A 27,766-nucleotide genomic window follows, 5' to 3' on the forward strand; every position below is an offset into this window, starting at 1 on the left:
GGCAGCCACATCAAGGAGTACAGGCATCTGGGCAGTGTAAAGGCCCGACTGGGAAGGCCACACACCCTGTCCCTTTGCCCCATCCCTGTGCGCCTCTCTCCTGTGCCCTTTCTGCAGCACATGGAGGAGAGCCCTTGGAAGCCTTGTTTCTCTGCATGCTTACACACACACACACACACACACACACACACACACACACACACACACACTTCCCCTTCTTGCCCAACAGTGACGGCCCGTACATCCACCTGACGACTCAAATGCTGCCCCCCACCACCCCTTACATCTCCTCCTTGCCTCATAATGACAGACCATACGGGAGCCAGATTGGACAGAGAAGCTCTATTTAGACCAGCTAAGGAGCAGCAGTCCAGTGGAGACTCAGGGCTGTGCATTGTTCTCTAGACAATCGTCGTTCTGGGGTCAGGCATCCTTCCCCAACCTTTGCCCGGGAGCCTTGATCCGTGATTGATCCTTTCGTTGGCTCTGGATTTTGAGGGACTTGTAGGTTGGAGGGGATAATGCTTCTGTAGATTTCTCTGCTTCGAGTCCCTCCCTGTGTTTCTAGTCAGAGATGATGGGAGAGATTAACAGAAGATCTGAGGATGGGACTAAGCAAGCCTAGGGCAAGAATAAGGAGGGAACCCCAGCACAGGGCGCACAACAGGAAAGACTAGATGAAAGATCAGCTCCTAGGGGACTGGAGAGAGAGCTCTGCGGCTAAGAGCACTGACGGCTCTTCCAGAGGAAATGGGTTCAAATCCCAGCACCCACATGGCAGCTTACAACTGTCTGTAACTCCAGTTCCAGTAGACCAGATGCCTATTGCAAAAACTACCAATGCACATAAAAAGATCAAGTCATAGATTTGTTTAAGAAGGGCAAGGTAGGGCTGGAGAGATTACTCAGCGGTTAAGAGCACTGGCTGTTCTTCCAGAGGTCCTGAGTTCAATTCCCAGCAACTACATAGTGGCTCACAACTATTTGTAATGAGATCTGGAGCCCTCTTCTGGCAGGCAGAACACTATACACAATAAATAATAATAATAAAAAAAAAAAGGGCAAGGTATACTGGGCATAGTAGCTCATGCCTTTAATCTCAGCACTCTGGAGGCCAGTCTGCTACAATAGTGAGTTCCAGGACAGCCAGAGCTACAGAGTGAGACCCTATCTTAGGGGGGAGGCAATTTTGTGCCTCGACATCTAAAGCCCGCCTATGAATCTACTCTTGCTATGGAATACCCACCTCAGGATTCATCCATCTCCAGGTCTTCCCGCATGCAGATGTACACAAAGATGGAAGCTGGGTGGAGGCTAGTGCCATCTCTGGAGAGCAAGGATATGTGTCGGTAACCTAGAAATGGGCAGGAGATCTTCATGAGGACAGGAGCCAGAGCTGGGATGTTGGCCAGGAGTCCAAGGACTGCCTTACCTTGCTTCACGCAGGTCCAGGGCAGGGTGTATTGACCAATAAAGCTATTCCGGGATTTCCAGTTATAGTCCTTTACCACAAAACGCAGTATAGCAAGTTCAGGCACATGGACCCGGAAACAGAATGTCTGCCCCCAGTAGGGATTAATACCTGAAGTGGAGAGGGGAATAAAGGAACACACTGACCATCGTCATTAGGCCATACTTAGTTGCTTTCCCAGAATTCTCATTTAATCTAGATTTCCAGTCAGCAATTTACACGTGAGGACTGCTGTAACACGCAGAGGCAGGGGCTAGAGAAACGGCCCTGCCAGAAGCTAATAGCACTTGCTCCTTTTCCAGGGGACCTGAGTTCAGTTCCAAGAACCCACGTCTGATGGATCACAGCTGCCTATAACCCAGTACAGGGAATCTGACGCCGCTTGGCCTCTGTGGGCACATAGAGGTGGTACGCACACTAAAAGGCGTAAGGAGTTTTCCCAGTTCACAGGTCTATAAAGGAGGTCCAGGATTTCCTAGACCGTGTCACTTTGCCTCCCGTGGGGGTGCACAGAGACACGGACCGCACCAGCTGGAGGACAGCATAGAAAGCGATTGGCGGTCTGGCCCTCCACGTCCCGTGGCCCGCCTCTCACCATTGTTGTCCACATAGTCGGTCTCTTGCTGCCTGGTGTCTTCAGGAACACCAAAGAGCTCCACTTTCACCAGGGGATCCACAACGGACCTCTCTTTGGTGTCGTCCACTTTGGGGAGCCGTTGACCACTGATCACCTGCAACCAGGGTACTAGAACTTCATGAGTCCCTGCTCAGGCCAGCCCTCCCTCCCCCAGCCTCACGCCCTGGAGAAAAACAGGGCTTGCCCTATAGCTCCATAGATTGCAGAACTAATCCTGCAGATGAGATGGTGTATTCTAGTTTCCAACCTGAAATTTGAAATGGATCCGAAGGCTTGGAAGCAGGCACACCAATGATGACAGCCTTTTCTCTAGTACTTCCTGTGCCCCAGGGGTGGTAAGCACTTTTGACAGACAGTCCTCACAACCCTGTGAATTGTGTAGCATTACCCCTGTCTTGCAGGTGAGTTTCCTGCAGTGACAACTTGACTAATGATGCACAACTAAAAAGTGATTGGACACTAGGCAGTTGGCTCCAGAGGCTGCAACTGAATCAGGCTGTCCTCCCTCTTTGGAAAGAAATTATTTCATATGGTTATTTATTCAATGATTTGAGACTGTCTCGCTGTGTAGCTCTGGCCTGGGATTAAAGGTGTGAGCGACCACTCCTGGCAGAGAATTTCCAACCAATTACCGTCCTGTCACGTTGAGCCAGCACCACACGCTGTCTGTCTGTCTGTCTGTCTGTCTGTCTCTCTCTCTCTCTCTCTCTCTCTTTTCTCACGCACACTTCTATTCCAGCTCTTCCAGGTTCTTCCCAACAGTTTCTGTCATACCTGGACTAAGAGGGTCTTGGCCTTGTAAGGACTGGCGGGCTTCTCAGGATTGAAGGTGCTCTGGATATCACACAGGAAATCTGGCTTCAGCACATAGCCGGAGCCACCATTCTGGCGGAAGAAGCCGTCACAGATGTCCATGGCACTCCCTGCAGTCTGCATATTCATCGCCACTGAGAATCCCAGGAAAGAAAGGAAAGGTCACCTTGGGAACTGGGTGTGATGGTACATGTAAACTCAGCACTCAAGAGGCAGAGGCAGGAGGACTCCTATAACTTCAACATCATCCTAGTCTCCACAGCAAGTTCTAGGCCAACCAGGGCTACAGACCCTATTTCTCCCTTCCCCCTTCCTCGCTCCTCCTTTCTCCCTCTCTTCCCCTCCCCACTCTTTCTCTCTCTCTCTCTCTCTCTCTCTCTCTCTCTCTCTCTCTCTCACACACACACACACACACACACACACACCTCTTTTATACATACATAAACACCTAGGCATATGTGTATTACATGCATGCACATATATCCTCCTTGGCCTTCTAGCCCCTCTTTTGGGGGAATTAGAAGACAGCATTACGGGAGCAGGGCGGTGGTGGCGCACGCCTTTAATCCCAGCACTCGGGAGGCAGAGGCAGGTGGATCTCTGTGAGTTTGAGGCCAGCCTGGTCTCCAAAGCGAGTTCCAGGACAGGCACAAAGCTACACAAAGAAACCCTGTCTCAAAGAAAAAAAGAAAGAAAGAAAGAAGGAAGGAAGGAAGGAAGGAAGGAAGGAAGGAAGGAAGGAAGGAAGGAAGGAAGGAAGGAAGGAAAAGAAGAAGACAGCATTACGGGGTAAGGATGCCTGCTGGAGCTGGGTCACACACTTGGAAGACTGAGGAAGGAAGACAGTTGGAACCCAGCTTAGGCCAGAGAGCAGAGCATGATCCTCAATCAGTGCCTGCTGGGAGCACTCCAGTAGAGAGCACCATTTCTCAACCTTTCTTACCCTAGCACTCTTAAAACATTCCCCAGCCCTATTTCCACTAGGGAATTTACCTCCCATCAGCTGACCCTCCACTCCAGTCCTCCCTGTCTCTGCTGCCTCCTCACCCATCTGGCAGCCTGCATTCCAGAGTTCCTGGGGGTGGAAGTTGGATGAGTCTGTCCTCAGACGGCTGGGGTACACACGGCATAACTGCCTGGCATTGTGCTGTACAAACTCGTTGCCTGTAAAAAGGGACAGGGAAGGAGATGGAAGTTCTGTCCCTGAGGTAGGTCCTCCCAATTCCCCGGGCCCAAGGATCCTTGCTACTTACTTCACTCTTGAAATCTGAGGCTGGCTCCAGAAAGGTGACCACCTCCCCCCCAATTTTCTCCTCCCTAGAGCCTTGTGCCCACTATTCACAAACCTTTTCCTTCATGGGTTGGGAATGTAACTTAGTCAAGCGCTTGCCTAGCAGGCATAAAACCCTGGATTTGCACCCCAGCACCGCACAAACTGGAAATGGTGGTGTACGGGGCAATCCTAGAACTTGGGAGGCAGAGCCAAGAGGATCAGAAGTTCAAGGCGATCCTCAATTACAGAGCAAGTTTGAGGTCAGACTGGGCTCTGGGAGTTTATCTTTCAAACAAAACCACTTTTCTCCTTGCCTGCTCTAAGAAGTTTCTCAACTCCTTCATCTCTCTGATGCTCCCTTGTTCTGTTTCTTGGGACTCACCTGCCTGCCTGCCAGGCCTGAAGCTACCCCGTCCCACTTCTCTCCTGACCTGCCTCCTTGATAAGGCTCTTGGCCTTGCTCTCAGAGAAGGATGAAATATCGCAGATGTGGTAATTTTCTTTGGAATGAGTGAAGCTGCAGAAGGGAACAGTCCTCAAGTAGACAACCAGGGCAGACAGGTCTGGGCACAAGATGGTCGTGCAATCCTGGAGGAGAAAGTGGACAGGAAGATGGGACTGAGTTTGGGGTGATCTGGAGAGAAGAAGCTCGTGGCCATCCAACCGAAAGCCTCTGCCCAGAGCCTCCCCACTGTTTTCTCCCTCCTGCCTCACCTGGTTGGACAAGAAAAGGGACACAGGAATGGAACTAGGATCGTGGACCAAAATTTGACCACAGATAAGCAGACAAGCCATCGGACACGTCAAAACCTGGGGGTGAGGATGGGAATAAAGGCAGTCTGCATGTACTGCTCAGATCAGTTTCAGTTCTGGGATTGGAAGGCCCTCTCTATGCTACACCTTGGGTAACCAGTCTTTATTATTTTTAAACAGAGAGGCATGAGTCACCTTACCTCTCTTAAAAACAAATGAACAGTAACCTTTGGTCAAAATGTATACATGATCCTTGCATGATGGTACACGCCTTTAATCCCAGCACTCAAGAGACAGAAGCAGGTGGATCTCTGAGTTTGAGCCTAGCTTGGTCTAGATAATGAGTTTCAGGTCACCCAGGGATACATATCAAGACTGTCTCAAAAAACAACCAAACAGAAAGTACATGAACACAGTCAGATTATGTCAAAGTATGCCGGTGGTCCCCAAATCCACACCTGTAAGGATGTGAGGACCCCAGAGCATTTTCTTTGGATTTATCTCCTGATTTCCATCCCTAAAAATGACAACAGGTTTAAACACCATGGCTTCAGCACAGGATAATAATAAAATCATCTGAGTAAGCCATGTAAGCACACAAGGGACAGAAATGCAGACTTCACACCTGGCTCTCTGTGGTCCCATCAATGGTACATTTTCTCACTTGGCCTCCCTATATCTGGATACTTCTGGTTCCTCCTCAAACTGCATCCTTTCCAAAACACTTTCTCTAACTTATCCCATTATAGCTGAGACTGAGGTCATAGCTATCAGTGGTCCAGTAACTTCTTATTCAGCCAATAACATAGCTACACAGAGAGAGACAGAGACAGAGACAGAGACAGAGGGAGAGACCAGCAGCCTTCAGATTTGCCTTTAAGGACTTTGTGAAGGACAAAGTTGTATCCAGAGTTACTTAGCTCCTTCATCTCCTGCCTTCCTTGTCTTCTTTCTTGAACTTACTACGTACCCATCAGGCCTGAACCACCCACCCCATGTCACTTAGACCCAGGAAAGAGTCAGGTGAGGGCTTCAACTAGAATGGTTTGATATTTATCCATTTTGAATAAGAAGCTTTGTCCAAGATTTCATGATTCAAGAAGTTGGAAACCCATTGCAATAGATGTGTAGATGGCCATGTGTAATGTATAGTGATGCTGGAGATGGGATAATGCATAGTGATGCTGGAGATGGGATAATGCATAGTGATGCTGGAGATGGGATAATGCATAGTGATGCTGGAGATGGGATAATGCATAGTGATGCTGGAGATGGGATAATGCATAGTGATGCTGGAGATGGGATAATGCATAGTGATGCTGGAGATGCACTCTTAGGCCTCTTTCATTGAGAAGAAAGACCATTTTTCTTCTTGGCTCTCCACCCTGGCTGGATCTAGACTCTTCAGAAACTGGCCCTCACCTTGTGATGCATGCTGACCAAATGTCATTACAAAATAACGAGTCCTGACTCACCTTACTGTCCTTGTTTCCAGAGGCCAGCTCCTGGGACTCGGGCTGAACCTCAGTGTCCAACACAGGGTAGGGGTCTGGATCCAGCTCTGACCTGTCATCTTTGTCTAGTTCTTCCTCTTCTTCCTCAACCTCAACCTCCTCAATTGTTCTTAACTTCCTTCCTTTCACCAAGATCTTCCCTCGAAGCTGCTAGGGAACAAAAATAAAGAGACCTGTCTACTTGTCTGCTCAAGCCCCTCCTGAAGATAGCGGACGTCTCATCATCTCAAAGGCAGAAGAGAGTGGGTCACCAGAAGATTTCCAGAGGGTTTGATTCCTCAGTACATATGGTATCGAGTCACTTATTCTCAAACAAACTTACAATGTTTCTATCCATATGAAAAACAATCATTAGGTCCTCACTCACATTTTACACACTGAAAACTCCCTTAGGTTAAAGGTTGGCATATATAAAGCACATAGGAGTATGAAGAGAGAGAATGTTTTTTGAAGTCTTTTTTTTTTTTTTTTAGATTTATTTATTTATTATGTATACAGCATGTATGACTGCAGGCCAGAAGAGGGCACCAGATCTCATTACAGATGGTTGTGAGCCACCATGTGGTTGCTGGGAATTGAACTCAGGACCTCTGGAAGAGCAGTCAGTGCTCTTAACCTCTGAGTCATCTCTCCAGCCCCGGTGGTGAACTGTTTTTTGAAGTCTTATCATGGAAGAGCCTTTAGAAAGGATATGAATTGGGAGTAGGTGGCTCAAGCCTGTATTTCCAGCACTCTGAAAGGAGGCAGGCAGGACTAGATACTAAGACGTGTCAAGCATGCTGTAATCCCAGCACTCAAAAAACTCAGAGCGCTGGGCAGTGGTGGCGCACGCCTTTAATCCCAGCATTTGGGAGGCAGAGGCAGGCGGATTTCTGTGAGTTCCGGGCCAGCCTGATCTCCAAAGCAAGTTTGAGGAAAGGAACAAAGCTACACAGAGAAACCCTGTTTCGAAAAAAAAAAAAAAAAAACACCAACACCAACACCAACAAAAAACCCTCAGAGCAACAACAAAACAAGCCCTTCTTTCCAATGTTTGCCATTATGAATCATCTCACTATGGAGTTGCTTGCAGTTATTCTGTTCTGTTGCTCAGAGTATAATTTGGTATTTTTTTCTGGAGAGCAACTCGGCAAAAATAATCAAAATTGTCAAAATGCAATCTCTCTCTCTCTCTCTCTCTCTCTCTCTCTCTCTCTCTCTCTCTGTGTGTGTGTGTGTGTGTGTGTTGAGAAAGAGTCTCATGTAGCACAGGCTGACTCCCTGTTCACAATGTACTAGAGACTGGCCTTGAACTCCTGACCCCTCTGCTTCCACCTCCTGAGTTTGGGAATCACCACCTCTGGCTAAAATGTAAACTCTTTGGCTGGCAGTTGTGTATACCACAATACCACCACCAGTGTATCTAGAATACAAATGCTTTAACTCAGAAATTCAAAGAAAGAATAAATAGACCAAGTGCATGGACAAGATGGAAATGGACAACCTAATTGTCTCCTAAATGTGTAACTGAATAAATTAGAACCCTACACATAAAACATAAAACAGCACACTGAAGAGCTATTGAGAGGAAACGATGGGGTTGGGGATTTAGCTCAGTGGTAGAGTGCTTGCCTAGCAAGCGCAAGACCCTGGGTTCGGTCCTTAACCAAAAAAAAAAAAAAAAAGAGGAAAAGAAAAAAGTTCTTATACCGGCTGGGTAATGGTAGCACACACCTTTAATCCCAGCCCTTGAGAGGCAGAGGCAGGCAGGTCTCTGAGCTTGAGGCCAGCCTGGTCTACACAATTGGTTCCAGGACCATCAAGGCTACACAAAGAAACCCTGTCTCAAAAAAAAAAAAAAAAAAAAAAAACAAAAACAAACAAAAAACAAAAAAGAGGGAAAGATATTCATGAAAATATATTTATGATATGAAATAAGAAAATATGGACAGTAACCCCACTCAGTTTTTCTAATATGAATATGTATATAGATAGATTCTAATATAAATGTGTGTGTGTGTGTATATATATATATATATATATCTTTGTTTAAGCTTAAAAATGTATTGATGGTGCTGAAAATGTGGCAGAGTGCTCCCTCAGCATGTACGAAGCTGTGGGTTTGAGCTCCACCGTATCATAAGTGGACTGTCATGGCACATGCCTGTAATGCTGGTACTTGGCAGGCAGGAGGAACAGCGGTTCAAGGAAAGGTCATCCTCGGCTACATATCACAATTCTGAGACCAGCCGGGGCTTCACGAGAACCTGTCTCAAGAAGGAGGGGGAGGAGGAAGAGGAAGAGGAGGACGTGCTGGTGGCGGCAGCCGAAAGTGGCTGGTAGGACAGCATGTGCTTAGCATGAGTGAAGTTCAGGGAATAGTGGAAATAAATCCACTGGGGCCAGCAAGATGGCTCAGCGAGGGGAGGCACTTGCCGAAAGCCTGGCAACGTGAGTTTGAGCTCCCGGACCTACGTGGGAGACGGAGAGATCCAACTCCCATTGGCCTCCACACTCGTGTTTGCCATGGCACGTGCACCACCGCCCCCTTCTGCCTCAAAACAAACGAACGAATGAATAAAATATTTTTAAAAATCTATTCATTATATACCGCTGTGGAAGTGTCTGGGATCATAATGGGGGAGAATTCCCCTGTCTCTATATTGCTTGTAAAGTCTGTATGAACTATGAACTATCAAAAACTATTACGGGCTAGGGATGGAGCTTATAGTACAATGTTTTCCTAGCATGCACAATGCCCTGGGCTTGATCCCTCGAACCACAGAAACCAGGCACGGTAGTGCGTGCCTGTAATCCCAGGACTTGGGGGTTGAAGAAGAAAGAAGGGTTAGGAGTTCAAAGCCAGCCTTGGCTGCATGAGGTCTTGTCTCAAAACAAAACGAAAGCTCATCTATAGGTATATTAAAAAGCAAGATGGTTCTTCTGAAGATAGAACAGGACAAGAGGACTATGGAAGAGGGAGCCATAGTGAGGGATTGTGAAAGCCACGGTAAGGCCTGGCTGGGCCACGGGCTCCCTACCTCTGGCGAGGGCAGCGTATCCATCAGCAGTCCGTCTATGGTGGTGCTCAGCAGCTGCTCTCCCAAGATCTCAGTCAGGTGTTGTGCCAAGGTCCGCTGCTGCTCCCAGGTACAGTGATTCTCCAGAGACAAGATGAGAGGGTAGTCTGTTGACTGGCAGAGGGAAGAGGGTGATGCATTCAGAATTCTAAAATCCCGTGTTCCTAGGCCCCACTTACGAACTCTAATGAGTATACTGATGGCTAAACCTCCCTAACCCCATCATAAGGCTCTGTGAGAACTTGATAGATCTCAGGCCCACTCCTTGGGACATATCCACATCTAAGGGTCACTCTTGAGACCTCAAATCTTGTAACAATACCAAATCGGATCCAAGTCCTCCTGAGGTCTTGTGAGTTTTCTGTCTCAGTGTAGATGACAGGCTATTCCCCTGGTTAGGAGCTCACATGACACTCTCATATCTAGATTCCTATTGTCCCCCAGCCCAACTCACCACTGTCTGTTTCCCTACCCAACCTCTCCTATACAGGTAACAGAAATATTTAGAAGTAGTTACTAGTCACTAGTGATTACCTGTATGAATACTATTTACTAGTAACATACCCAACACTTAATCATAGTAATCCTCTAATATTTGTCTGATGCTTTAGAGCTTAAAAAAAAAACAACAACAAAAAAAAAACCTTCTTTTATTGGCTGGGCGGCGGTGGCGAACGCCTTTAATCCAAGCCTCTGGAGGCAGAGGCAAGCAGATCTCTATGAGTTCGAGGCCAGCCTGGTCTACAAAGTGAGTTCCAAGACAGTCGGGGCTACACAGTAAAATACTGTCTTGAAAAATAAAATAATTAAAAAAAAATGAAACAGAACAATAAAGCCTTCTTTTGTCTATATCACACCCCTTGCCCTGCCACCCTCAGCAGACCAAGCCAGTCAGCCAGTCTCCTCTCCTTCAGACCTTCTTGCCTTTTTTTTTAAACATTTTTTTTTAGATTTATTTATTTATTATGTATACAGCATATATAACTGCAGGCCAGAAGAAGGAACCAGATCTCATTACAGATGGTTGTGCGCCACCATGTGGTTGCTGGGAATTGAACTCAGGACCTCTGGAAGAGCAGCCAGTGCTCTTAACCTCTGAGCCGTCTCTCCATTCCTCCTTCTTGCCTTTTTCAGTGTTGTTCCCAACTACCTGGAAGGCATATTGCGCTAGTGTCGACACGACATCCTTGAACAGGATCCGCGAGGTCAGGGTATGTCCGTGGTAAACAATGGGCTCCCCGCCAGGTCCATCCCATACATCCACCTCCACACAGCGGCACCCCCGCTTCAGGGCCCTGCAAGAACCCCAAGCCCCCGGAGGCAGGAGAGGTCAAGGTGTGATCTACCTGAGGAGAGAACCTCTCCCTGCTCTGGAAGGAACAATGACCACTAGCACTTGCCTATCCAGACCACTTCAAGTAAAACCTCTCCTGGGAGGCATCTCAGTCCACTGGGCCGTGACTGCAACTCGCATCTATCTTCACCTAGCCCCAGCTCATCATCCTCCCTAGCAAGCCGTTACACACATTGCCTCACAATATTTCCACTACTCTGGATGTATATCCCAATATAGCACCTGGGTCATTCAAATGTCTAGTAAATCCACGCCCGCCCCCCCCATTGATGTTTGAAACAGGGTCTTTTGTCAGACAGCCTGGAACTTAGAACTTTTGTTTAGGCTGGAATTGCAGGCATGTGCCTCTCTCTCCAGTAGGATTCAACTCATACATATGCTTTACCACTGAGCTACAATTCCTTGTTTCCTTCAAGCTACCCTGTCGGTCATTTGCCAATGCTGCAATGCTGTTCTGACTATTCAGTCTTGTCTCGATCAGTCACAACAATGGCAACCACCACTTCTCAGCTACTGACTCATAGCATGCGCCCTTTAGTCTTCACAAGAACCTGACAGAATGGGCAGTGTGGTTATCTCTATTTCAGAGAGAGAGAGAGAGAGAGAGAGAGAGAGAGAGAGAGAGAGAGAGAGAGAGAGAGAGAGGTTAATTAGCCCCCAGAACACCAAGAGAACTAGAATTTGACCCATAGTGGACTGACTCTGGAGCCTATGTTTTTGGTTTGTTTGTTTGTTTTTAACTCTACATCCCACTGCCTTGCATTTAGAGCAGTGGTTCTCAACTTGTGGGCCTTGACCCCTTTGGCAAACTTCTATCTCCAAAAAATTTTATATTGCTATTCATAGCAGTAGCAAAATTACAGTTATAAAGTAGCAACGAAAATAATGTTATGGTTGGGAGTCACCACAACATGAGGAACTGTATTAAAGTGTCGCAGCATTAGGAAGGTTGAGAACCACTGCTTTAAAGCATTCCATGTACTACTAGCTCAAAATAAACATGAGGACCCCTGAATTCTCAGCATTTCCTAGCTTGTGACAGAGAAGAATTCCGTTTATCTGTAGGATTTCATTACCATTCTGCTAATAGCTAAGATGTTCTCCAAGTCTCTCAGGCATCCAGGAATCTGAGGTTCCTAAGCTCTCTGTTTCAGGCCCTGTTATCTGCCCCTTAGTTTCCCACAGATAGCCCATCTCATGAGCTGGCCCCCTCGAACCCCCACTGTACCGTATGTATCCCTCCACGCTGCTCTGGCCGCAGAGCTGGTCCCTCAGCAGGTAGGTGTTATGGGAGGAGTTGATGTAGTAATGATTCAGGGGCTTAGTCATGTCCTGGTAGACAGGGAGGCACTTTTGGTTGAAGATGTTTCCATCCTTCGAGCAGAGGTAGCTGAGGAAGCCATCCTTGCTCAGCACATGCAGCAATCTGCCTAGAGTGTGGAGTGGGGGCCACAAAAGCGAGAAGCTCTGAGTGAGAGACCCGGCACACCCATAAGCCTCTTCGCTAGTCCTCTCCCGGCAGACACCTACCCAGGCTGCAGATGCCCAGTTTGCCACATCTTGTACTTGCCACTGAGAACAGACCTTTCCCAGCTACCTAGCCCATTTTCTTTCTTTCTTTCTTTCTTTCTTTCTTTCTTTCTTTCTTTCTTTCTTTCTTTCTTTCTTTCTTTCTTTCTTTCTTTCTCTCTCTCTCTCTCTCTCTCTCTCTCTCTCTCTCTCTCCCTTCCTTCCTTCCTTCCTCCCTCCCTCCCCCCCTCTCTCTCCCTCCCTCCCTCCCTCCCTCCCTCCCTCCCTCCCTTCCTTCCTTTTGTAAAAACACGATCTCACTATGTAGCCCTAGCTGGCCTGGAACTCTCTATGTGGTCTAGGCTTGCCTCAAACGCACAGAGATGCAGGGGTGATGGCACACACCTTTAATTTCAGCACTTAGGAGAAAGAGGTAGGAGGATCTCCGAGTTTTAGGCTAGCCTGGTCTACATAGTGAGTTTCAGGATAGTCAGAGTTACATAGTGAGATCCTGTCTTGGAAACAAAACAAAACAAAAATCAATCACACAGAGATTCTTCTGCATCCTATGTGCTTAGATTAAATGAATGTGCCACAATTCCTGGTACGTGCTCTCTTGTCCTCACTTGCATGCTCTCATGCTCTCATGCTCTCTCTCTCTCTCTCTCTCTCTCTATATATATATATATATATATATATATATATATTGTTTGTTTATTTTGTGTATGTGTATGTGTGTTATGGCACATTTGTCAAGGTCAGGGGACAACTGGCAAGAATTGGCTCTCTCCTTCCACTACGTGGGTTCACAGGCTCAAACTCAGGTCATCAGGCTTGGCAGCAAGCACCTTGCCCACTGAGTCACATTGCCAGTCCCCACCTTAATTCTTCTGAGTGTTTGTCTTTTTTAAATAGATTCTATTTCTATTAGTAAAAAAAAAAAATAATTTTGGCAGATGGTGGTACACACCTATAATCACATCACTTGTGAGGTGGAGGTCATGGTATCTTGACTTTGGGTTCAATGCTAGCTTTGGCCATAGCTTGTGTGTGTGTGTGTGTGTGTGTGTGTGTGTGTGTGTGTGTGTGTGTGTGTGTCTGTCTGTCTGTCTGTCTGTCTGTCTGTCTGTCCTGGATCTCGCTCTGTAGACCAGGCTGGCCTCCAACTCACAGAGATCCTCCTGGCTCTGCCTCCTGAGTGCTGGAATTAAAGGCGTGTGCTACCACCACCCGGCATGAGGTCATGTCTTAAAAAACTAACAGACTGAACATTCTAGTCCAGTGTTATCCAAAAGAATGGTACACAACCATGAGAATGCTCTATTCTGCATTGTAGGACAGAGCAGCCCCTAGATACATGTATCTCTGAACCTTGAAATAGGGCTTGTGTGCCTGAGGAAGTCATTTTGTAATTTTAGTTGATTTGGGTCCCTTTAAATGTACATAGTTCTTGGAGCTCACAGTTATTATAAAAGACAGCACAGAATCCAGATCTAAGGCCTAAGGATATAGCTAGAAAAGTTATCAGTAACCTGGCCAAAGGGCCTGTGCTGTCTTCTCTGGGCTGTGCAGCCATATGACCTATGCTATGACATGTGGTGTTTGGGGGGACATTTGTCAGCATCTCCTTATATATATAGTCTAAGGATATATATATACTCTGAGGAAATGGCCCTCTGATTCCTTCTACGGCCCTCACTATTCTCAGTATGGACTTCATACAGTAACAACAGGGACTGGCAGTTATTGGGCACTTACTCCATACAAGGACATTAGGTACTGCAGCTCACTAACACAGTGAGGTCAGTATTGTAACACAGCTCCTGTGACAGGTTTAGATAGCTTACCCTAAGTCACACGGCTGTTTTACGTGAAGGAGCTGGGATTTGAACCCAAGCAGCCAGATGTCAGGGCCATGCCTTGCACTGCTGGGCTGTGAAGTCTCACTGAGGGTGATTAAGCTGCAGAGAGGCTTGGTTTGGAAGGTAGGACAAGGGGATGCTCATGACCAGCTTCCTAGATCCAGGTTTGATACATCATAGAGTGAGGAATGGCAGGAATTTGGGGAGGAGGTTTCAGTTGAAGGCCTCACTTCCCAACACGATGCACTGGGATTCAGTTCCTGACATGTGTACGTTAGGGGACACATTCAAGCCGCGACAGACGGGATTGATGGAATTGATCCTGCTCTGGAACAGAGGATCCCATTTTTTTTCTTCAGACTTCTTTACTATTGTTTCCTGACTAGCATGGCTGTATATGCTTGTTTTTGTTGTTTTTTTGAGACAGTGTTTCACTTTGTAACCCTGGCTGTCCTGGAACTTACTGTGTTGATCAGACTGGCCTTGAACTCAGAGATCCACCTGCCAGTGCCTCCCAAGTGCTGAGATTAAAAAAGACATGTGCCTTCACACTCAGCTTGAGATCTTATTTCAAATTTAAGAAAAGATGTTGTTTTCCAAAATTATTGCTTTAGAGTTCCTACTCTTCTCTGAGTACATCCACAAATCAGGAATCACTGATAACTCTAACACATTGTTTGACTCTGAGTTCTAGGAGGGCAGTGTTCTTTTGTCTGGCTTAGGCATCCTTGTCTCTATGGTGCTTGACATAGGTCCTGACACATTATACTCAATAAGAATTCCTCTCCGGGGTTGGGGATTTAGCTCAGTGGTAGAGCGCCCTGGGTTCAATCCTCAGCTCCAAAAAAAAAAAAAAAAAAAGAATTCCTCTCCGGGTGGTGATGGCACATGCTTTTAATCCCAGTACTCAGGGAAGGAGAGACAGGCGGATCTGTCAAGTTCAAGGCCAGCCTGGTCTACAAAGCAAGTCCCAGGACAGCCAGGGCTATACAGAGAAACCCTGTCTCGAAAAACAAACAAAAAAGGAACTTGCTGAGGGGGTGAATGAATGAATGAGTGGGGGGTGAAAGTCGAGGTTCAGCAAATCTGGATCACCTGTCCATCCCAATCATCCTACTTTATTTCATGAGAGACACTACTTGAGGGATGAGCTGGGTTTGGATTCCAGTTCCATTCTCATTCGCTCCTGGCTTCCAGAAAGTTATTTAATCTCTCTTATTTTTATTTTATTTTGTCTGTGTATGAGTGTGGTGTAAGTGCATATGTGTATAAGTGTGTGTGTAGAAGCCAGAGAAGAAAGTCTAGTGCCCCTGTACCATTGAGATAGGGTCTCTCACTGGACCTGAAACTGGGCTGACAGCTAGCAAACCCAGGTAACCCCCTTCTCTGCCCTCCATCCACAGCACTGAGGGCACAGGCACACCTCTAACCATGTCTGGCCTTTTACATGGGGGCTGGGATCTGAACTCAGGTCGCTTGTGCAGTGAGCACGCTTACCTCTTGGGCTACCCCTCCAGCTCCCCATTTGATATTTGAAGATTTGAAAACCCCTGTTTTTCTATTTCTAAAACGGTCTTAATAAGAGAGCCCATTTTATCAGGAAGGCTAAGACAAGACAAGAGTGTAGAGATGTTAGCACAGCGTGGGGTACTCAGTGAAATCCCAATGGATTGATGATTTTCCATTTTACAAAGTTGCAGTGAGGACTAAATTAAGTGAAGAATGTGGATGTGCTTTGTAAATAATTCACTGTTGATATAAACTTCTCACACTCTGAAGGGGACAGAGGGGTGGAAATGAGTCCATTAAAGGGCAAAGCAGAGGAGAGTTTAATGATAAAGGGGGCATATTTTACCTGTACTTGTCAAATGCCGGACACATGGCCTCATCACTGCCTCATGCCTACGCTGACTGGATTCCTGATTCAGGGGCTAAAGGACTCAGATGACCTTAGAGAATGTCCAGGAATGATCAGGAATCTAACCACCATTGAACAGAACAGTGACCGTGGAACTTGGGGCAGAAGAATCATCATGGGAGGAGGCAAGCGTGAGAGACCAAGTGTTTTTTTCTTCCACGAGGACAAAGTTGGTATGGCGAAGGATTCCCCGAAGGTAAAGGATGTGAAATGTGAGCACAGGGAAGGGACTCTCCTCCTCCTAAGAGATGAAAATCTATTTCTGTCTTATCTGACCGCTGACATGGTTCAGTGAGATGATTGGAAAGGAGGCCAGAGGAGGGGTGGACTCAGCCTTCCCTACATTAGGAGAAGACTCTTGTCTCTGGGTCTTTGTTTTTTTAGTCCCTCCCCATTCCCTATGTCTAGCATCTATTACACCCAGTTGTCCTTACCACTCTCTGAAGGCTCGTAGCGGGCAATGAATTTCAGAGCAAGGTCAGGGGCGTGGTCTTTTTCTTTCTGTTCCTCTCTAAGGAAATCCACAAACTCCAGCAGGGTCAGCTTCTGTCCGTCGGACGAAAAGTGCTCGAATAGTTGCTCAATCTCAGTACGCTTAATCAGTGCCTTATAGAACTGTACAAATTCTTCTCCTTCCAGGGTATCAGAATGGGACACATCTGCTTCCTTCAAGAGAAGAGTTAGCCGGGAATGGACAAACAGTGGGAAAGGGTATGATCTTTGGTCCTGTAGGGTTGTATGGCCATCAAGCTTCAGGAATCTCTCTCTCTCTCCCTAGCACTAGGGGTACCCCCTAAAACACACACGCACACGCACACGCACACGCACACACACCTTTTATACAGATGCCAGGGTAGAACTTGAGTCCTGTTCTTACTTGGCAAGTACTCTACTAACATTCATCCTCCCAAGCCCTGTAAGGGGCATCTTAGCACATGTGTATAAAACTCTCTCAGAATTCCTGACATTTCATAGGCATGGAAGTCACTCCAAGAAATAAAAGGCAAAGTTTTAGCCCTATCACTTGCTAGAGGAAAAATTTTTAACACAAAAGATTATATCTCTCAGAGGGTCTGTAAATGGAAGCAATGTTATGTGTGCCTTTAATCCCAATTTAGGGTCAGGAGTTCGAGGTCGTCCTCAACTACATAGTGAGTTTGAGGTCAGTTTGGGCTACATTTGATCCCAGCTCAAAACAAACAAACAACTAGCCAGAATCTGCCCCCTTCCCTTTAGTCACATTGCAGATGGAATGTTGTAGTGGGCACCTGTGACACTCTGGCTGTGAACAGGAAGGTCCAACATAATGACATATGGGTCTTTTGTTTTATTTATTTATTTTTTTCTCTTTGAGACAGGGTTTCTCTGTGTAGCTTTGCGCCTTTCCTGGAACTCACTCTGTAGACCAGGCTGGCCTCGAACTCACAAAGATCCACCTGCCTCTGCCTCCCAAGTGCTGGGATTAAAGGCGTGCGCCACCACCGCCCCGCTTATTTATTTATTTATTTATTTTTGAGATAGGGACTCTCTGTGTAGCCCTGGCTGTCCTGGAACTCACTATGTAGACCAGGCTGCCCTTGAATTTACAAAGATCCACCTCACCTACCTCTGCCTCCCAAGTGCTGGGACTGAAGGCGTGCGCCACCACTCGGCTCCAATATAATAACACGTTGTTATTTTCTTTTTTGTAGGGATTATGAGTCATCCTCCCAACAAGACTGAGGGGCCAGAACCATTCCCTACACCAGCCCCACTGGAGTGGTACTGGAGCACACGGTAAGGATTCAACAAATAAATGCTGCCGAGTGAAGACGTGGTCTGGCTGGCTCCTGCAAGCCCTCCCCAGCGAACCCACCTGAAAAAGACTGAGGGCATATTCTTGATCCATTTCCACATTCATCAGAAGCAGCAGCCGTCGCGCTTCTTGGAAACTCATCCTGCCGTCCTGGTTTCTGTCTCCTCGTTGGAACCATTCCCTCACCCATCCAGCTCCGAGTCAAGGCAAAAGCACCGTATGTGCGGTGGCGTGTGTTCACCCGCTGACACCGCTCCTGTCTCTGTTGCCAGTCTCCCTCCCAAGCCAGCCCATCCTCTACATAGCTTCTAGAATATTCTCCCCTGAACATAAATCTATCTTGTCATCATTGTATGGCTCAGGTGCCTGAAGGGAGCCACCTCTCTACTGTCTACAGAAAGCGACTTAAATTCTGACCTAGTCGTTAAGATGCCCTTACCCTGCCGGATCACCAGGCCCAGCCCAGCCTTCTCAATGTGTCTGTCTTGGCACCTCCGCCGGCCTCAGCAGCCCCCCTGAACACCATCTCGGGCCTGCTGCCTCCCGTCTCCTCCCCCCACACCTTTATTCATGCTGTCCTCCCAGACAGGAGTGCTTTTGCCATCCTCTTTCTTCAGGTTAATTTATACGACTTTTCTTTCTTTCTTTGATAACGTTACCTGTAGTCAAGGCTAGCCTCAAACTTGTCGTGTAGCCAAGGGTGACTTTGACCTTCTGATCCTCCAGCTTCTGCCTCTTGGGTACTGGGATTACAGGCATGCATTACCATGCCCAGTTTATGCAGTGTTGGGATCGAACCAAGGGCTTCTTGCATGCTAGGCAAGCATTCTACCAACAGAGCAACATTTCCAGTCAAAAAAAAAAAAAAAAAATGGGGGGGGCGGGGTTTTGAGACAGGGCTTCTCTGTGTAACAGTCCTGGTTGTCCTGGAACTCACTTTGTAGACCAGGCTGGCCTCGAACTCACTGAGATCGGCCTGCCTTTGCCTCCCAAGTACTGGGATTAAAGGTGTGCACCACCACTGCCCAGCCTACTCTAGCCCAAAATTTAAGGACCCAATTCACATGCTATTTCTTCTCTGGCACTTTCTCAGAACACTCATTTGTTTGTTTGTTTGTTTGTTTTTGTCTTTGTTTTTCAAGACAGGGTTTCTCTGTGTAGTTTTGGTGCCTGTCCCGGATCTCGCTCTGTAGACCAGGCTGGCCTCGAACTCACAGAGATCCGCCTGGCTCTGCCTCCTGGGTGCAGGGATTAAAGGCGTGCATCACCACTGCCCAGCATCAGAACACTCTTAGGTAGAATCAAGTATTCCTCTAATTTGGCACTTAAATTATTTACACAAATTGGTTCTCTCCACTAAGTAAAGTATTATATGTGGCCTCGTTAATCTTGATGTCCCTAAAGTTAGGCGTAATGGTGGAGAGTCTGGCTGATTGGTGCTGAATGAATGTGAACATGCATGAAGTAATGTACAGTCTAGGAACTTCTTTTACACTTAACTGGAGGGTCTGCAAGCTACTGTGTGTTGGGGGGAGTCAGTTCTCCCACCAAGTGGGCTCCAGGGATTGAATTCAGGTTGTCAGCGCTTGGTGGCAAGCACCTTCACTGGTGGAATCATCTCGCTGACTCCAATCTAGGAATCGTTAAGTGAGTCTACGCCACTGCACCCTCTAGGAGTTGCTTCCCACACCTGGGCAGTGAACGCTACTGGGATGCCTGTTTGGTTCATAGGAGCAGCGCTTGCTTGCTCTTCTTCCTCCTCTCACTGGCCCTTCCTCCTAGCCTGGGTTCCGGTTCTCATTCCTGGACTCTAGCGGGCAAACCTCCATTTCCCCTTCAGGTTCCCCAGCTCTGTTCTGGCCTCCGTGTCTCTCCACGCCACCTGGATCATTTGCCTTTTCTATTTCTGCACCCTCCCCACCTGGTTCTGTAGCATCCGGCCCCTTCAGTAACCCAGCCACACCCTAACTCCATCTGGCTGATACTGGTCCAGTTGCTCCTGGTAGTTCATGCTGGCCACAAGATCCACCAACAGCTGGAGCCCTCGCATCCATATCTGGGCCTCTTCAACACTGTTGGCCACTAGGTCCAGGTTCGGGCGGCGGCCGTGGAAGACAATGGTGAAGCCTTGCTCCAGGGGGAACTCGTCTACCAGATAGCGCAGCAGCTCGGAATCATGGCCCTTCCGGATCGTCTCCACATCAGAGATGGAAACTGCCAGAGAAGAGACAGGTGAGTGCGCCGAGGACAGGGAATGGTGAGCAGAACTCCTGTCTCCAGGAAGACACAGGGAGAAGGAACCTGAGCGTCTGTAGGCTGAATCCCACAGGACACTGGGCAGGGTGATGGAGTCCCAGCGGTTCAGGAGTTCACATGAGCCGGCCTGCAAGGAGGTCCCGCTAGACCTGGCAAGCCCTGACTCCCAGCCACCCGCTGGCAGTGTGGAGACCCAAGCTTAACCCCTCAGTGTCCACATCTTAAGGAGCGGACGGGCCCCGTTCATGGAAGGTCCCAATGGTTCTCACAGGACAACTAGTGGGGATGACAAATACGTCTGTACAATAGATACACCAAAAGAGTATATAGTGTATGCCTGTGTTTCAGGCTTGTGGGTCTCCACTTTCAAGTTACAGAGAAGGGAGCCAGAGAAATTCTTCCATTCCCTACCTCAGCTAGGGGTAGTGTGGTTCATGAGTACGGCTTATGTCTCTAAAGCAGACTCTGTTTATTCTGTGATCAAGTGTTTAAATGTATTGTAAAGAACTTGGCCAACAGAATGAACATTGTTGCTCTGGGGATGCATTTTATGCTCTGAAGTATTGTAATGTCTAACATTTGGGAAATCCGTCCAGGTTTCAGATCTCATGCTAGGTGTTTCACACATTAACTCATCAGTCTCTACAATTTACAGGTAGGTGCAGGTTAACCCCATTTTGCAGATGAGAAACCTCAGTTCAGTTAAGTAGTTTGTCCAAAGCTACTCACCAAGAAAGTGGCAGAGCCAGTTTTAATCCAGACAGATCACAGTCATAGAGACCATGATAAATAACCTCTTATTTATGGAGACTCATCCTGTGCCAAGGCTTTTCTAAAATGACTAAATTAATCCTCATTATAGTCTTACAAAGGCAAAGGCTGCCTTGTCGTCTTGTATACGGCCACCTAAGTGGGCCTGCACAAGAGACCACTCTTACAGGATCCTGGTCCCTCCCCTGCCCTCCAACTTCTGGATCCCTCAGAGACCTGTCCGCCCATATACCCACCCATAGCCATCACGGTCACTCACAAGTGGGCTTGGCTATGCCGTCGGCCTGCCGTGCATGCCAGACTGTCATGCCGTCATTCTGAAGTCTGAAGAATCTTAGCTTCTTCCAGGTTTTGGTCCTCACCTTGCGCATCGTGGTGCCTTCTTGCATCAGCAGCAGGTCCTGATCAGTGGTCAGTCCTGAGCTAGGAAGAGCGGGGACTTGTCGTGGGGAGGCTGGAGGGCCCAGAGGAGCTCCGTAACCAGGGTCTAACCTCCTTTATTCCCCGGGCTTTCCCCCGCAGCCCTCTTCCCCTGCAGGGGTACTCACGGTCTTGAATCTGAGATGCCATCACCCACTGCTCCACCAGCTGGTGCCAGAGTCCCCTAAAGGAACGAGGGGGAGCAGAGGGCTTTGGGTGAGTTTAAGAGAACAAGAGAAGGAAACGCAGGGCTTCCTGAGTGGCATGCATCAGGTACTTTATCTAGTCTGTAGCTTTGGGCACTTCTGAGTTTGCTGACTCTGAGCCTTAACTGTCTCAGTTCATGCACAGATTAGAATTTAAACTAAGATGCAGAGATCTATCTTCGTTAGCTAGTTTCCATGGCTCTCTCCAGGGACGGCTAAAGCAGGGTATGTTCCAAACACTCTCTTGCTACCTACACTCAGGAGGTAACATTGCCCCACACCTTGCTCCTTCCCCATGTCCTCATTATTAGGGTCTACCGTCTTGCAGCCAACACTTATCAGAGCCTAGACTCTGTCTACACCGTAGCTGTCTCTCCTCCAGGTAGGACCATTCCAGCCTTTTTCTTCCTGGAGCCCTGTCTACACTCTCATGTACACTGTGTCAAATTGCTAAAGAGCTGGGGCAGAATCTGTTTTCTTTCTTTCTTTGAGCAGAGTCTCATGTAGCCAAGACTGGCCTTGAACTCCTGATGTTCTTGTTCCCACCTACGGAGTGCTAGGATCACAGATGTGAGCCACTACAGACAGCATCACATTCAACATTTTGTTGTTGTTGTTGTTTTTCAAGACAAGCGTTTCTCTGTGTAGCCCTGGCTATTCCAGAATTCACTCTGTAGAGCAGGCTGGCCTCGAACTCACAGAGATCCGCCTGCCTCTGCCTCCCGAGTGCTGGGGTCAAAGGCGTGCGCCACCACACCCGGCAGTAAGTGACTCTAAGGAGAGTGTAAGAGTCACTGAAAATACCACTTCCCTGACTTAAAGACCTGGAGAGGGCTCTCTAAAGGGGTAGAGGAGCGAGGGGCAAAAGAGGGGGAACAGTCTTTTGGGGGAGAAACAGCTGTAGCAGGTTCAGGAAGAAAGTTTTATTGGCCGAGGCTGAGTATGTGCTCCTGGCTGAGAAAAGAGCCCTCTAAATGGAAGAAGGGACTGAACATGTGCCTTCAGAGGCAGAAAGCACCTCCTTTCCTAGGTGTGGATGCACTGTTTGGAATCGTCACACAGCTTCAAACTGCTGAATGAAGACTAGAGGAGACAGTAATGTGTCACTGTTAAGTTCCATAGGTGTTCAGAGCACAGTAGGGTGAGGGTGACCTGAGCTTGAAGCCTATCCCGGGCCGAAATCTCGCCTTCAGTCCCCTCTAAATTTCAGCTTCCACCTTGTGGGCACAGGACTCTGTAGTGGGTCTTGGGCTTGGAAGAAGACAGAATTACCTTCTCTGTTCCTGTGTCCAGGAGCTTTACATGTCCTGGAACATGGGAAGCCTGAGAACAGAGCCCAGGAGCCAGGACAATTTCCCAAACCAGCCTTGGAAAACCACTTTGCCATTCCCCGTCCCTTCCCCCCATCTAACCTGTCCCCATTCCAGGGCAATGGTTTTAACTTGTAATTATGTGACATATGGTCAAGAGAATGCCAGCAGCACCCCAGGAAGCCACAGCATCCGAGAACTGAGCTTCACGGAGGAGACTGAAGAGCAAGCAGGCCCACCAGAGTCATTTAGTGACAGGACTGCAATAGAACGCAGGTCTATCTACACCCGGGGCCGAGCTCACCAGCTCTTCCCTTAGAAAGGGCCTCCTCCAGCAGGCAGCTTGAAGGAAGGCCAGGAATCAGTGAGGGACACTGATGCTCTCTCTCTCCTCTCCATCATCTTCCGAGCCCCCTAATTCCCACCAAACAAGTTTCTTTTCTTCCTTCCCCATCCCATGCCTAACCTCTTTCATTTCCTTTCTTCCTAGCTCACTCTTTTCTCTCTCACAAGCCTCTCTGTTCACTCGTCATGCTTTTTATGTTCGCTTCTTTTCCTTCTCCTCATCCTTTTTCCCCATCACCTTTTCCTGCCATTCCCCCACCCCTTATCTCCACTAATCCCCAATGGCTCTGAGTCTCAGCCCCTTTATGGATTTTGAGTCTATAGTCCAGGAGAGAGGGCACTTTGGTTTGAACGCTCGGGAACATGCCCCTCCTCTCAGCCTCACTTTCCCCTGTATCCTAGGAGACTGACGAAACAAAGTGCCCAAAGAATGTGTTGGAACCTACATGTTCTAGGGCTCCGTGTTTCTGCTGGTGGCCGAAAGGAAGGCTGGTTACAACGGATGCAGGTGCAGTGGGGGGCGGGGGGGGGCGACAAAGGATTTGGGAGAGGGGACACTGGCAAGGACCCAGAGGAGTAAATCTCAAAGTAAGAGAGACTGGGTCAGCCAGGCACAATGGGACTCGTAGCACTTGGGAGGGAGAAGCCGAAGGATCAGGGGTTCAAGGTCATCCTTGACTATGTAAGATGTTTGAGGGTTCAGAGAGAAAGAGGGAGAGAGAGATGAACACATACACATCTGTTTGGAATCTTTGAGGATTCGATAATAACCTCTGTAATACAGACACAAACTTCCCTAGAACTAGTGGCCCAGTATTACAGAGCAAGCAAGGTTTGGTCCTCTACCTCCAGGTGGCTTATATCACCTACAGATGGGGTTCTACAGACTTGAGCCTAGATCAATATCTTCAAAAGAGTGTCATAGAATTTGCCAGATCAAAATTTCTAAGGATGAAGGATGAGAATATTTGTGGGCATCCTAACAAGCACTCCTGGTACAAAGGCAAGTCTGGGAAGCCCTAAATTCCCCTATTACAGATGAAGAGGCTGTCAGCGGTCTAAAATCCCACGGCATACAGCATGCTGGCATACCAAGACCTTGCTCTGGCTTATTAAGCAGGCAAGGAACAAAACTCAAACCCTGACTCTTTCCAAGAATGTCTTCAAATGATCTCTCTAAGGAGTTCCGATACCGCATCGGTTTTGGACAACTTTCATTTGTTAACCCTCAACAGTCCATTAATGCATCTTCATCGATGAGTATCTGCTCTAATTCTACCTCTTCTCCTATTAGGGTGGTCTCACCTCTGAAAAGGGGCTAGGGCCAGCCAGCACTCATGGCCCTGAACAGCTAAGAGTTTTCTCTATAAAAGGGTGATTGACACAGCCAGGAAGAAAGGTGGTTAAGCCTGGCGGTGGTGGCAGCACAAGCCTTTAACCCCAGCACTTGGGAGACACGGGGAGGCGGATCTCTGAGTTCGAGGCCAGCCTGCTCTACAGAACAAGTTCTAGGACAGCCAGGGCTACGCAGAGAAACCCTGTCTCGAAAAACCAAAACAAACAAACACACAAACAAAACTGAGTCAGAGGATAAACTGAAGAGAAACAGGAGGAGGGAGGGAGTCCAGTGGAGCCTCAGGGTGGAAAAAGGAGCCCAGTTTAACCTATTCAGGATAGGTACACATCTGCAGGGTTGAGTTAGGACGCAGGCAGGCTTGGGTAGAGGTTGGTTAGAGCTCCAGGACCCTTACCGTGGGAAAGACAGGAATCCCGTTGTCTGTGAGCGATGCCTCCGGAGCTCTGCAAAGCTCTCCACTGAGAAGACTCAGGCTGGCTCCTTTTTCTCCTTTGCACTTGACTGCTTCCACCGCCTTGACTGCAGTTTACTGCTGCAGCTGGCAGAGTTACAGCCAGGGAGAAGGAGCAGGGTGGGGAGAGGTGTGAGCGCTCTCCTCAGTCCAGCCTAGCTACCTCTTAAAGGCCCAGGACACTGGTCATCATGAGGAGTCGTGGGGGTGGGGTGGCAGAAAAGGATTAAGGGAACGGATTGAGGTTGACAGGCATCACATCTCCAGGGAGAAGGAGCCTGGCTGCCTTTTATCCTGATGCCCCCCTACCCCTACCCCTTACTGACCCCAATCCCGCAATGGCTCTCAAAGTGAAACCCAAGGCCTGTGTATTGCAGCTTTGTGAATCACTGCTTTTCATTCTGGTCAGTGTCTGTGTGGAATACCACTGTTTTTGCCCTCATTTAGGCTGGCTGCTTTCCAGGGTGTCTCTTTCCACCAGCTTGCTCCTGTGTTTTTGCATCCTGCCTTGCAGGGCCATCAATCTAAGTGTGTAAAAATCCAGGAAAAGAGCAAGACGGGGGGGGGGGGGGGGGGGGAAGGGAAGAAATCAGAGACTGAGGGGACAGTATCTGTGCACTTGTTAAACAGCTCAGATGTATGATGGGTAGTTATTTGTTTCCTTTGTGTAGGCTTTTTTTTTTTTTTTAAACAGGGTCTCTTATGGCCCAAACTAACCTTGAACTTGATATGTAGCTGGGGATGACCTGGGGCTCCACATCCTCCTGCCCCCACCTCTTGAGTGCTGAGATTCAGGTATGTACCCCTATGTCCAGGTTAGGTGGTCACAAGGACGAAACCCAGGTTTTCACGTGTACTGTGCGAGCGCATCACAGACTGTGCTATATCCTCAGACCCCCACCTCAGCGGCCTCCTTTCCTCTCGTGATCATTGATTCAATGCCAGGATATTTATTTATTTTTAAGATTGGAGTCTTGCTATATAGCCCAGCTTGCCTTGAACTCACAACTCTCTGCCTCATTGTCCTGAGTGACGGGATCACAGGCGAGAGCCACCAGGCCCGGCCACACATAACAAAGGTACCGAGGTGAAGCAAGACATTCAGATCAGGAGACTCTTGTAGGGAAGCCCACATCCATGTTCCTATGTATCTTTCTTCCTGAAAACCTTTCTGTCTTGTACTTAGAAATCAATGTTAAAAACATCTCTTAATAAATTCCAACGTTGCTAAACAAAACAAAAAACAGCCAAGTGCAGCTGGAAGGCCACTCCTAAAGGAGGAAGCTCCTTCCAAAGATAAATAAATAGCTAGCCGGCACAGAAATCAAGATGGAGGACAGGGAGCCAAATTAGTTGAGGAAGAAGGAACCGGAAAGGGTGTTATTACGCCCCCCTGCTTCACAAATAGAAACTCAGGTCCTGGAAGTTTCTAGACTGCGCATTGACACGCTGAAGACAACCCCCGCCCTCACACATTGCCGCAGCTTTTGCTTTGCCTTGGGGAGACGGTGAGATGTGGTTTTCTGAACCAGTGGGTGACAGTTAAGGCAGTTATGGGCACAGGACACACATATGGAACTCCTAGGAGGTTCTTTTTCAGCCCTGTCTTTGGGCACAGAGGGAACTAGCTTTGTGAGATGACGTGATTTTTATTGTGTGGATTTCTGGCTGCCTCTCATACTTCCCTCAAATACCTCTCAACTGCCTAATAGTCTGCCATTAGTGGTTATTTATAGCTAAATTTTAAGTTCCATTAAAATAAAATCCTTCTAAGCAATGACTACAAAAGCCAGGATGTCGATTACTTTAGGATGAGTTGTGGTAGAAAGGGTGCATAGCTGGGCAAGGTCCATTTTTAGTTCCGAGTGCTACTAGCAAGGGTCTTCATTTTAAAATAACTCACTAAGTCATATATTTTCTTTTTGTAGTTCTCTATTGCTTCTATTATATTTTACAATGAAAGAGATTTAAACTTCTGCAATTAATTTCTTTTTTTTTTTGTGAGATGGGAATCTCTTTACGTTGCTCGGGCTGGCCTTGAACTTGTGGCCTCAAGTAGGCCTCCCTCATCTCTTATCTCACCCTTCACCAAAGCTAGGACTAAGCACATGTGAATCACTATGCCTGCTTGCAATTTCTGAAGCCTTAGTAGTTTTACTTGATTTATCCAGATAGTGAATTGACTACTTATCTATCTATTTATTTTACTGACAGCAGAGGGATTTGTTTGTTGCCATTTATTTTATTTTATTTATTTACTTATTTATTTTTTGAGACAGGGTTTCTCTGTAACCCTGGCTATTCTGGAACTCACTTTGTAGACCAGGCCGGCCTTGAACTCACAGAGATCCACCTGCCTCTGCCTCCCGAGTGCTGGGATTAAAGGTGTGTACCACCACCAGCCTGATCTTTTTTCTTCTCATTTCTTTTTTCTTTCTCTCTCTCTCTCTCTCTCTCTCTCTCTCTCTCTCTCTCTCTCTCTCTCTCTCTCTCTCTCCTCTCTCTCTCTCTCTCCTCTCTCTCTCTCTTTCTTTTTTAAAGACAGGACTGATTGCAGTGTAGTCAAGGCTGTCCTTGAACTTAATATGTAGCTGGGGATGACTTTGAACTCCAGAACCTCCTGCTTCCACCCCCAAGTGCTTGGACAACTGGCACGCTCCACTCTCCTCGTTTGAGAACAGGCTTTCGTAGC

At 47.7% G+C, this 27,766-nt stretch overlaps 2 protein-coding genes across 65 annotated transcripts in view; one reads left to right on the forward strand and one right to left on the reverse strand.

The window, feature by feature from the left end:
• Positions 1-322: 322 nt before the first annotated feature.
• Positions 323-26,633, reverse strand: Plcd4 (phospholipase C delta 4). Of its 50 annotated transcripts, none has more exons than XM_076550091.1 (19): positions 25,792-26,633; positions 25,018-25,161; positions 21,534-21,589; positions 21,245-21,403; positions 19,944-20,172; positions 18,019-18,152; positions 16,598-16,829; positions 12,103-12,304; positions 10,671-10,815; positions 9,482-9,634; positions 6,423-6,611; positions 4,909-5,004; positions 4,626-4,782; positions 3,969-4,085; positions 2,883-3,055; positions 2,067-2,202; positions 1,433-1,582; positions 1,247-1,354; positions 328-564 (listed from the first exon to the last, which is right to left on the reverse strand). In XM_076550091.1, exons 6-18 carry the CDS (start codon positions 18,097-18,099, stop codon positions 1,248-1,250), a joined length of 1,938 nt encoding a protein of 645 aa, XP_076406206.1. In that variant the 5' UTR covers positions 18,100-18,152; positions 19,944-20,172; positions 21,245-21,403; positions 21,534-21,589; positions 25,018-25,161; positions 25,792-26,633; the 3' UTR covers positions 328-564; position 1,247. The 50 variants fall into 50 exon arrangements, with proteins under 50 accessions (XP_042116054.1, XP_006972252.1, XP_076406206.1 ...); XM_076550071.1 differs by having other exon boundaries at positions 1,247-1,326; positions 25,792-26,581; XM_076550069.1 differs by having other exon boundaries at positions 1,247-1,326; positions 18,019-18,148; positions 21,245-21,408; positions 25,792-25,971.
• Usp37 (ubiquitin specific peptidase 37) overlaps positions 23,675-27,766 on the forward strand; it is a 101,647-nt gene continuing 97,555 nt past the window's right edge. For 9 of the 15 annotated variants that reach the window (XR_013044077.1, XR_013044081.1, XR_013044076.1 and 6 more), the window contains exon 1: positions 23,701-23,774. The gene's annotated coding sequence lies outside the window, so the exon portion shown is untranslated. Of the gene's footprint in view, positions 23,775-27,766 lie in introns of all 15 variants that reach the window. The other 6 variants (XM_076550058.1, XM_076550062.1, XM_042260102.2 and 3 more) reach the window with 5 other exon arrangements.

The sequence above is a fragment of the Peromyscus maniculatus genome, chromosome 13, assembly GCF_049852395.1.
Source record: "Peromyscus maniculatus bairdii isolate BWxNUB_F1_BW_parent chromosome 13, HU_Pman_BW_mat_3.1, whole genome shotgun sequence".
Classification (NCBI taxonomy): domain Eukaryota; kingdom Metazoa; phylum Chordata; class Mammalia; order Rodentia; family Cricetidae; genus Peromyscus; species Peromyscus maniculatus.

Excerpts from the sequence above, each read along its gene's own strand:
- Plcd4 (XM_042260105.2), bottom strand. Across the intron at positions 21,409-21,533 it reads GGCATCTCAGATTCAAGACC|CTCAGGACTGACCACTGATC; the intron begins GTGAGTACCCCT and ends CGCTCTTCCTAG. Across the intron at positions 4,086-4,625 it reads GAGCCTTATCAAGGAGGCAG|GCAACGAGTTTGTACAGCAC; the intron begins GTCAGGAGAGAA and ends CCCTTTTTACAG.